Here is an 11,401-nt window from a genome sequence, read left to right on the forward strand (position 1 = left end):
TAAACATGACAAAAACTCATGAAGTCAAACTACTGTACAAACTGGACCTGAAGTAATCTGATTACTTCATCAATAAACATGTTTGATATTTTTATTAAAGTGAAACTTTACAAACTCGTAAAAACACAAATGATCAAACTTTCGAAATAAAAGTTTCAGCAGAAAACATTCACCAATGTGTTTGAACATGAACGCAGCCTGTTTACATCTGTGTGTCGCTGCCACCTGCTGTCCACCAGACAAACAACATCCCTCCACCTTTAATCAACCACACAGCAGGAAACTGGAGCTCCTGATTGGTCGACTCAGGTCCTGTTTAAAATACGAAGCTTTATATTTGTGATATTTAGAGACGCACCAACGTGTTGTTTAACGTAAACAAAATGCAGATTAATGCTGAATCATCATCGCTCATTAATTATAAATTATCAGATTTTTTCGAATCATTTTAATTTAAAAAAAAAAACGTTTTTAAAAATAAAAGTTCTAAAAGTCTCCCTCATGTCAACATGTCATGTCATTTCAGTCTTTAAAAACAAACTCCTCCTCGCCATCAGTTGATTGGCTCGTAGGCCGCGGCCATGGCGGCTGCCCTCTTACGTACGCAGACGCAGACTCCGCCCAGCAGCAGGAGGATCATGGGAGTCCCGAGGCCGACCGCCATCATGCTGAGAACCAGTGGAGAGAACGAGTCGACGGGAGGAGAACCGGAGCCCAGCAGCACCGTCCTGCCGGAACACATGAAGAAGAGTTAGTTAATGTTCTTATTAGAACCTTCAGAATAAAATAAACGGTCTCAATAGAACCTTCAGACTAAATGGTGAAACAGGACAGACCAGCTGAGGAACTTTGTGCTGTTGTAGAACGGGTCTCCTGCCAGCCCGAAGCTCACGTTCAGGCCGAATGTTTCTGGTTCTGTGTAGAACGCACTGATGAGACGGGACGTCGCTGCCGTAGCCTCGCCGCTCTGAGGCCGTGGCTCAGAGTGACGGCACGGCGTGGCGTCCTCCAGAGCTGGATGAGGCTGACGGTACGCAACCGGCTTCCACTGAAGGAACCCCAGAACATCAGAGCTGCTGTTCGCCGACGGAACCCAGCGAGACACCTGAGAGGTCAGAGGTCAAGACATTCTCATAAGACAGCAGCCTGACAGACAGCGAGCAGCAATGATGTCGTCATCATCATCATCAATGTCAGATGATGAAGAGGACAATCAGTCGTATTGATCAGTTTAACTTCCTGTTGGCTCAGTTATCAATCACCTGGAATATTGATGGCGTGAACTCGTCGTCGATCGATCGATGAACCTCCACTCTGCTCAGAGGATAAGCTCCACCCACTGCCTGCAGCTCCAATAGGAACCTGGAATGAGTTGCCCGTGGTGACACACCGTCAAGCCACACCCCCAGCTGTGAGGAGTTAGCTGTGTGGAGGAGGCGGGGCCATGACTGACCACGCCCCTCCTCATCAAACACTGACAACTGAAAAAAATAGACATTTAATAATTATTGAATTCATTGATCGAAGTTACTGAACAGTTATTGGACGTCTGCTGATGACATAATCACACGATAATGACTGACCTGCAGGCAGAGCGATCCGTTGGTGAAGGAGGCGGCGGCTCCACAGAGCAGAGCGTTGGCTCCTGATAGGTTGAGACGAGACCAGGTGAATTCGTCCAGCTGGTACGGAGGGAAGAGGTCAGAGGTCGGGTCGGCTGTGTCATTACTGTCATCGTACTCCAACAGCTGAGACACAAAACTCATTAAATCAACATGTTCTACAGGTTCTAACAGGAACGTTGTGTTAGAACCAGAGAGAACCTCCTTAAAAGAACACAAACACAGCAGCTCCTGAACTCTGCATCAGAGAACCACAGTTACACAAAATTGTCAGTTACTAAAGTTGACAGACTGATTTAGGCATACAGACTGATTTAAGGCATACAGACTGATTTAAGGCATACAGACTGATTTAGGCATACAGACTGATTTAAGGCAGACAGACTGATTTAAGGCAGACAGACTGATTTAGGCATATAGACTGATTTAAGGCAGACAGACTGATTTAGGCATACAGACTGATTTAAGGCAGACAGACTGATTTAGGCATACAGACTGATTTAAGGCAGACAGACTGATTTAGGCATACAGACTGATTTAAGGCAGACAGACTGATTTAGGCATACAGACTGATTTAGGCATATAGACTGATTTAAGGCAGACAGACTGATTTAGGCATACAGACTGATTTAAGGCATACAGACTGATTTAGGCATACAGAGTGATTTAGGCATACGGACTGATTTAAGGTAGACAGACTGATTTAAGGCATACAGACTGATTTAGGCAGACAGACTGATTTAGGCATACAGACTGATTTAAGGCAGACAGACTGATTTAGGCATATAGACTGATTTAAGGCAGACAGACTGATTTAGGCATACGGACTGATTTAAGGTAGACAGACTGATTTAAGGCATACAGACTGATTTAGGCAGACAGACTGATTTAGGCATACAGACTGATTTAAGGCATACAGACTGATTTAGGCATACAGACTGATTTAGGCATACAGACTGATTTAAGGCAGACAGACTGATTTATGCATACAGACTGATTTAAGGCGGACAGACTGATTTAGGCATACAGACTGATTTAAGGCAGACAGACTGATTTATGCATACAGACTGATTTAAGGCATACAGACTGATTTATGGCGGACAGACTGATTTAGGCATACAGACTGATTTAAGGCGGACAGACTGATTTAGGCATACAGACTGATTTAAGGCGGACAGACTGATTTAGGGGGATAGACTGATTTAGGCATACAGACTGATTTAAGGCGGACAGACTGATTTAAGTTCTGACCCGGCTGAAGACGATGGCAGTGCTGTACACAATGCTGCTCTCTGGCTCCACCTTCAGGCCGCCACTGTGGTTCCCATCTAGAAACTGATTCCAGTTCACCTGAAAGACATACACAAGAACATCAGGTGCTCAGGACAGGTGTGACCAATCAGAGACTACAGGACATTAAACAGGTGGAGGCTCCTTGTTGATGATTGGCTCGTGGGTCTGTAAACACCACGCTGTCACTTCATACTAACAGACAACAGGAGGACCAGCACAGATCTGAAGACATTTTAACCACTTCTGTGATGTTCGATCAGACCTGGACAGTAGAAGAAGAAGTGTTGGTGTGGACGAGCAGCAGCGTCGGTGCCCCCAAGCTGCAGAACAGGAAGTGAAGCGTGTCGTTGTTTCCCACGGCTCTTATGTGCAGCAGGTCGCCACCAGGAGGTGGCGAGGAGGAGGAGGAGCCAGGGTTCAACTCTACCGACAACTGAAGGAGAGAAGAAGAAACAGATGTCCAATAAGCAGTGATCAGAGACCAGAACCAAACTAAAGAACCATGTTTACACACAAATATCAACCCACTGTAACACACACACACACACACACACACACACACTCACACACACAGAGTAAACCATTTTAAATCAATTCATAGTTTTATTAAAGTCAATGAGACGTTCACAGCTGAGGTGATTTAATTCTTTACGTCCTGCTGAGAAATAAATTAAATGTAGCTCTGATGAGACAAACAACATTTTTTGTAACTTTGATTATCTTTCACTAGCTATTATAACCATCAGCTGACTGAAGTAATAAACCTATATAAACTTTTTAAATAAACTTTGTCACATCAGGACAAAAAGATGTTCACATGAACTCTTTGTGTCCGAGCTGTGACGATGGAGCACTTTCACTTCCTGTTTCCTGTCGTCGTCTCATTAACATTAAATATGAACATGAACATGTCTCAGGTGAGCTCACCTGTCGCCTGAAACTCGTCGCGCAGTGACTCAGTGCGAACACCGACACAATCAACAGCACACAGCCGAGCCCGCGGTTCCGCTCCTGCACCGCCGCCATCTTTGTTGTGACTGCGCGGCTCCGCGGGTCACATGACCTCCTGCTCCACGTCAGCTGACCGTGACAGGCCCCGCCCAAATGATGTACATTTAAAAAGAGCTTTATTGACAACGGTGATTTTAACAAAGAGCGATAAAAACTGTCAGAAGCCACAAAGCCAGCCAATCAGCGCTGAGGTGACGTCATCTCCCCAGCGACCTCTTTAAATGACGTCACAGTATAATCAGCAGGTTTGTCAGTTATTTTATTTCTTACTTGATTAGTTTGATTAGTCACTGTAGTGACATCAGCAGCTGGTTTATATGATACTATATGAATTATTGATTACATATTGATTCTTTCTAAGAGCTTCACTGAATCATTTATTGATCAGCAGTGAGTTCATGAGAGCGTGTCCGACACTAACTGGTTCGAAACAATCGGTTTGTGACAAAAAACTTTTTTGAAAGAAGAACAACAGAGAGCAGGAAGACGTTCAGAACTTTAACTTTATTGACGGTTTATTAAGTTTCAGTGAGTCTTCTGGTCCCACACACACACACACACACACACGCACGCACAGACAGACAGACAGACAGACAGACAGACAGACACACACACACACACGCACGCACAGACAGACAGACAGACAGACAGACACACACACACACACAGACTGTCGGAGTGACTCTGATGTGGATCTGGATCAATGTGGATCTACTCGGCTCCCTGTCCTCCCATCTGACCGTCTTTATCTTTCTTCTTGTGACCAGAGACGATGTCATCGATACGCAGCAGCAAGATGGCTGTCTGCCGACAGAGAGAGACAGAGAGGGAAGTGTTACAAAGAGCATTGATAAGCTATCGGTAATCAATAATCAGTGACCAGATGGTGTCCGACCTCGACGGCGGTCTTGTAGGTCTGAGCTTTAACAGCCAGCGGCTCCCAGATCCCCAGAACAGACATATCGGACAGAGTGCCGGTCTCACCGTCTACGCCCCAACACACACTGTTGTCCTGAGTGTGTTTGGCCTGAACACACACACACACACACAAAATACATAATACATCAATACAGAATCAATAACAGAAACAAATAAGTGAGTAAAGTAGAAACACCCTCTGTAGCAGAAGTCTACCTGTAGCAGCCGAGTCAGCACCATTTACACTCAGCTGTGTTTTCACTGTCAAGGACGGTGTTTAAGTAAAGTTCTGTTCCCTCAGTGATGTTGTTAATAAAGTTACAGTTTGAATAAAGTTCTGTACCCATAGACGCCACCGCCATATTGGATGGAGCAGATCTGCCCCGTGAACTAACACAAGTCAATGAGTGAACTTTATAAAGCTCCTGCTGCAAAGTGCTGTAAGTTAATGTCTCATTTACACATTAAACACCAAACCACCGGATGTATTTTTATAATTTTATAAAAACATCATAAAAATACATCCGGTGTTTTGGTGCCCACCTGTTTGCTGAACATATAAAGAGTAGTTAACGTTTATAATCATCAGAGAACGTTACAGACGTTGTTTCTGGTTCCTGTCTGTTTCCTGAATATATTTGTACGTGTTTAATGTGTAAATGAGACATTAACTTACAGCACTTTGCAGCAGGAGCTTTATAAAGTTCACTCGTTGACTTGTATGAGTTCACGGGGCAGATCTGCTCCATCCAATATGGCAGCGACGTCGACTTATCGCAGCAACGGGCCAACCCGCTCAGTGAGGCGTCTATGTATGTCTATGTATGTACCCTCAGTCATGTTGTTAATAAAGTTACGGACAGTTTGAATAAAGTTCTGTACCCTCAGTGACGTCAGCACTCTGATGGTGGAGGCTCCACAGTTCTGGATCAGAGTTCGGGGGATGACCTCGAGGGCCTGGGCCACAGCGCGGTATGGCCACTGTTCGATGCCCGTTAAAGCGCGGGAACGCTCCATCAGACGCTTCGACACCGCCATCTCCACGGCGCCGCCGCCGAGCAACAGCAGAGGGTCCAGCAGCACGTTACGACACACCTGCATGGCGTCCTGCAGGTTCCGCTCCACCTCCTGAACACACACAGTTACACAGAGAGATGATCACAATTGATGTTCATCTGCCTCTGACTGACAACCCAACACACACCATGTGTTTACACAGACTGAAACAAGTTCATGTAGAACATCTGCTGAATTTACAACAAGATCCAAATAATGAAGAATTAGTCAGAGACAGAGTTTCACAAAGTTTATAAAGTTTGTTTTAACTCAACAACTCTGAAAATTACTACATTTGTTAATGGAGTTCAATTCTGACACTTGATGCTGTGACCTGAGACTCATCAGTACTTCTTAGAGAGTTCATTTAAAGTACAAAGTATTTACAGAGTGGAGTGACTCAGTGACTCAGTGGAGTGACTCAGTGGAGTGACTCAGGGACTCAGTGACTCAGTGGAGTGACTCAGTGGAGTGACTCAGGGACTCAGTGACTCAGTGAAGTGACTCAGGGACTCAGTGAAGTGACTCAGTGACTCAGTGAAGTGACTCAGTGACTCAGTGGAGTGACTCAGTGGAGTGACTCAGTGAAGTGACTCAGTGAAGTGACTCAGTGAAGTGACTCAGGGACTCAGTGAAGTGACTCAGTGAAGTGACTCAGTGACTCAGTGAAGTGACTCAGTGACTCAGTGGAGTGACTCAGTGACTCAGTGGAGTGACTCAGTGACTCAGTGACTCAGTGGAGTGACTCAGTGACTCAGTGGAGTGACTCAGGGACTCAGTGAAGTGACTCAGTGAAGTGACTCAGTGAAGTGACTCAGTGAAGTGACTCAGTGACTCAGTGGAGTGACTCAGTGACTCAGTGGAGTGACTCAGGGACTCAGTGAAGTGACTCAGTGAAGTGACTCAGTGACTCAGTGAAGTGACTCAGGGACTCAGTGAAGTGACTCAGGGACTCAGTGAAGTGACTCAGGGACTCAGTGAAGTGACTCAGGGACTCAGTGAAGTGACTCAGGGACTCAGTGAAGTGACTCAGTGAAGTGACTCAGGGACTCAGTGATACACATGACAGACAGTGTGTGTCCTCACAGCCAGGATCTCCTTGCTGGCTCCTCTCAGCAGGATGGTGCAGGCTTTAGGGTCTTTGCACTCTGTGACGAAGGTGAAGTACTCATCACCGATCTTCTTCACCTCAAACAGCCCCGCCCCTGCCCCGATGTCTTCCTCACGCAGCTCGTCGGTCCGACTGACGATACGAGCCCCGCACGCCCTGACACACACACACACACACACACACACAGACAGAGGTTAAAGATGTGTCTGCTGAGAGCTGATTGGCTGCAGACTGTGAGGTGAGCAGATTACCTGGCGATGCGGTTGTTGTCAGTCTTCCTCACGCGGCGGATGGCGGTGATGTTGGCCTTCATGAGGTAGTGCTGAGCCAGATCTGACACAAAGAGGCATGACGCATCACATCACACTGTGCTCCTGTGTGTGTGTGTGTGTGTGTGTGTGTGTGTGTGTGTGTGTGTGTGTGTGTGTGTGTACCTGAGATGCCCTTCTCAGTGAACAGCAGGTCTGGTTTCAGGCGGATGATGTCCTCACAGATCTGCTGGATGTATTCTTCCTCCATCTGCAGGATCCTCGCAAAGTCCTCCTCCTTACTGATCTCTATGTCCGTCTGCGCGCGCACACACACACACACACACACACAGTGTGTACACACACACACACACACACACACACACACACAGTACACACCCTGAAACATGATGAATTGCCCTGTGTGTGTGTGTGTGTGTGTGTGTGTGTGTACACACTGTGTGTGTGTGTGTGTACACACTGTGTGTGTGTGTGTGTGTGTGTGTGTGTGTGTGTGTGTACACACTGTGTGTGTGTGTTACCTGGCTCTCCCCCTTCTTGTACTCCAGAGAACAGTCGAGCAGAACGATGCGCGGCTCTTTGATCATCCGTCTCATCCTCGGGTGAGTCACGTCTTTGTTCACCATCACTCCTCTGAGGACACACGAGTCCTCAATGATCCCACCTGGAACCTGAACGCATCCAAGAGCCATTACAGGAAATGTTACGGGAAGTGTTAGAGGAAGTGTTAGATAGTCAGACAGGAAGTGGTACCTTCTCCACTTTGGCGTACTTCTTGATGTCGATCTCTTTGCGTCCGTTGTCGTCCAGCTCGACGGTCTTGACAGCGTCCAGCGCAATGCTGCAGGCGAGCTCAGACCAGCGGCTCAGAGCCTTGGTGTTGATGGCAGAGTGGACAATCTTCAGCATCATGGAGCGGTCCGACGTGTCAACGGGGGTGCTGACGGGACAGACGAGAACCAATCAGGAAATCACCGCAGCATCATCAGCTTTAACATTTAGATAAACTCACGATCAATGACAGCTTCCAGACAGCATGTTAGCACTCCAAAGCTAATGCCAACAGTGACAAGCAGGAGTCCTTCCGGCTGCCCTTTCACAGTAAAAGCTGGTGTGTGTACCTGATCTCCTTCAGGGTCTCCAGCATGTCCTCCAGAGCCTGTCTGTAGGCACTGATGATGATGGTTGGATGCATCTGCTGCTCCAGAAACTGCTCCGCCACAGACAGCATCTCTCCAGCTGCACACATTTATAATGATGACATCAACAGAACTGACGTGATGATGTAATCAAGTAACATCCTGCATGTTTTTCAGCTCAACTTTAATAATCATTGTGTTTTTAGTCTCACCCAGGATGATGACAGACGTGGTCCCGTCTCCCACCTCTTCATCCTGCGTGCGGCTGATCTCGATCATGGACTTGGCTGCAGGATGCTGGACCTGGATCTGTTACCATGGAGATGCAGGTCGTTAGTAACAAGGACAGATTAATAACCAGCCGACTGTCTGATCTACAGCCAGGTGAGCTCACCTCTCTGAGGATGGCGTTTCCATCGTTGGTCATCACGATCCCTCCCATAGGGTCGAGCAACATCTACACACACACACACACACACACGTCAATTGACAGAAAATCAATCAATATTTACTAATTCATTGTTTTAGTGTTTTTTAAGCAGAAGTTTCAGCTCTGAGAATGTGGACACAGAAAAAATGTTGTAATCAATAATCTGATCGACTCATTAAAGATGAAACAACCAAAACATTCTGTAGTTTTGAACTGAACTGTGACGAACTCAGTATATCAGTTTCCTCCCTCATCAGAACCGTTCACGTCTTAATGACATGTTTGTTAACGTGTCTCACCTTCATCATGGCCCGCGGGCCGAGGCAGGTCCGGATCACATCTGCGATGGTCTGAAAAACACACACACACACACACACACAGCAGTTAGTCTTTACACAAACAGCTCATCCATAAACAACAAACCATCACAACCACTCAGCTTCTACCAAGACACAGACCAACACTGTGACACCGGATGAGACGATGAGGTTTTAAATCCATGTTGTCCTGATAAAGTGTTTCAGAGCTGCTGTGGTGTCGTTGTGACACCTCGTCACTGGTTTCGTCCGTCTGCCAGTTTGACCAGTTTAAATCAAAAGTATGAGATTTAACCACTGATCCAAACACCAAACTGTGTGTGTGTGTGTGTGTGTGTGTGTGTGTGTGTGTGCCAGAGACTGACTGTTCAGTATGACCCTCTGAGACTGACCCTGAGACCCTGATCAGGGCCTCGACCCTTAAGTTGGGAACAAGTGTTCTGCTGTCCAATAGAAACTGACCTTTGCAGCATTGATGTTTCCGGTCTGGACTTTACGACCGGACTCTCTCTTTATGTTCTGGTCTGCAGAGAAAGCAGGATGTTAATGAAGCATCACACACACAAACACTCAGATCTACATTACTGAGATCATCACGTCACTGATGTTGTCTGCAGTTTCACTGTTTCTTTAGAACAAAGACACAAAAATATTAAACTGATGAAGTGAAATTATTCAAATATCTTGTTATAAATAAAGTGAGGAGGTGAAACTGATCATTATCTGATCAATATAACAGACTGAATCACCTGATCGTGAAAATAATACATTAAAACCATATCCTCTCTCAGTCAACTGAGTTTTAAAGTCGTCACTTTGGACATTTTATTTACGATCAACTGATTATAAAATGAATGATGACAGTTTATCACTAATGTAGATAAAATCACTGAGCAGTTTATATTTCTGTCAGAATCAAACATAAGAAGCACGTCAACACAATAAGACCGGATTTAACGTTTCAACGTGACGTCATAATCAATAACTGACTCCATCAATACCGATCAGTTATTCATGATATCAGCAGTGAGGGTGTGGCTGCTTAACAAAAGAGCATTAAAACTCTCCTCTGACCAGTTAGCTACCGTTAGCATGTTAGCATTGGCAGCACACTGTCCAGTCACTGAGCGGTTAGCTGCTGTAGCATTCAAACAGCGCAGTGACGCTGAAGCTTCGCCGCTAAACGACTGATGACATAAAAAGAAGCGTTAGCTTTTTAGCTTGCTAGCGAGCCAACTACGTTACATTTTCATGCTGAGTGACGAGGCTAAAACAGCTTAGCCTAGCATCCTAACATGCTCTCATTTGCCCCTAAACACATACGACACAAGCTAAAGATGCTAACACTGGTAGGATTTAGCTGTTAGCTCGTTGTGAGTAATGCTAACGTTTAGCATATTAGCACACAGACGGGAGGAAGCACATGCTCCGCCGCTGGTTAGTAACCGGTCTCCGCTTTGTGTCGCAGCCGGGCCGTTCTGACGGTAAACGGCTCCAAACCGGAGACAGTGACGGTAACAAACAGCGGCGATGTTGTAGCAAAAGCGTTAAAGCAGCAGTTGAGGTGTTTTCTGGTACTTACTGAGCACTAAAACCTGCTGGCCGAACATTTTGACAGAGCGTCCCGGACTGAGGCGGCCTGGAAGCTTCTGAGAGGAACGGCAGGAAGGAGGGCGGAACGGCAGGGGCGGGGAAACAACCACCGCTCCGACCAATCAGATGAGAGGATCAATGTGACGGACAGTGACTTTAACCAATTGAGTCAATGAGATAAAAGAGTCAAAGTGATCAGTGGAAATGAGCCTTTTATGGAGAAAACCAACCAGACTTCATTTAGATTTTACAGGATTCTAGAGTTTAATATTATTTCATATATTTATATAAAACCTTATGTTAATGTGTCCATATAAGTCGTCACGAGGACTTACAGTATATTAAACTAAACCATCTACAAACTGAGCTCCTGCTGCCTCTTTGTAACTGTTCATAAATACAAACTTCACCATTTTTCAGATTGGAGTTGTCATGCAGGCGATGTACGCAGGGGGCTGAAGTTAAAAATAGCCGCATCATTATCAAATATGGAATTATTTACACACAAAATAATGAGAACAGATTATAATAATGAATATATTGAATCGGATTAATGACCAAACACAAACACAAATGTCTGATGAAATTATAAGGTCATCAGCTCACATCTTCAAATGAAAAGCTTGAAACTATTATTTGAAT

The 11,401-nt window shown here is 45.6% G+C and overlaps 2 protein-coding genes across 2 annotated transcripts; both read right to left on the reverse strand.

The window, feature by feature from the left end:
• Positions 1-77: 77 nt before the first annotated feature.
• Positions 78-3,965, reverse strand: glmp (glycosylated lysosomal membrane protein). Its single transcript, XM_084379960.1, has 7 exons — positions 3,843-3,965; positions 3,178-3,348; positions 2,874-2,972; positions 1,584-1,748; positions 1,263-1,481; positions 837-1,105; positions 78-728 (listed from the first exon to the last, which is right to left on the reverse strand). The coding sequence occupies exons 1-7, from the start codon at positions 3,939-3,941 to the stop codon at positions 554-556; spliced, it is 1,197 nt and encodes a 398-aa protein (XP_084236086.1). The 5' UTR covers positions 3,942-3,965; the 3' UTR covers positions 78-553.
• Positions 3,966-4,411: 446 nt separating this feature from the next.
• Positions 4,412-10,853, reverse strand: cct3 (chaperonin containing TCP1, subunit 3 (gamma)). The gene is made up of 14 exons (XM_084379956.1): positions 10,749-10,853; positions 9,629-9,690; positions 9,149-9,199; positions 8,814-8,876; positions 8,632-8,728; positions 8,402-8,519; positions 8,034-8,220; positions 7,802-7,951; positions 7,446-7,578; positions 7,263-7,344; positions 6,987-7,167; positions 5,727-5,972; positions 4,822-4,953; positions 4,412-4,730 (listed from the first exon to the last, which is right to left on the reverse strand). Exons 1-14 carry the CDS (start codon positions 10,774-10,776, stop codon positions 4,638-4,640), a joined length of 1,623 nt encoding a protein of 540 aa, XP_084236082.1. The 5' UTR covers positions 10,777-10,853; the 3' UTR covers positions 4,412-4,637.
• Positions 10,854-11,401: the final 548 nt, after the last annotated feature.

The sequence above is a fragment of the Pagrus pagrus genome (assembly GCF_965226575.1).
Source record: "Pagrus pagrus genome assembly, chromosome: 17".
Lineage (NCBI taxonomy): Eukaryota > Metazoa > Chordata > Actinopteri > Spariformes > Sparidae > Pagrus > Pagrus pagrus.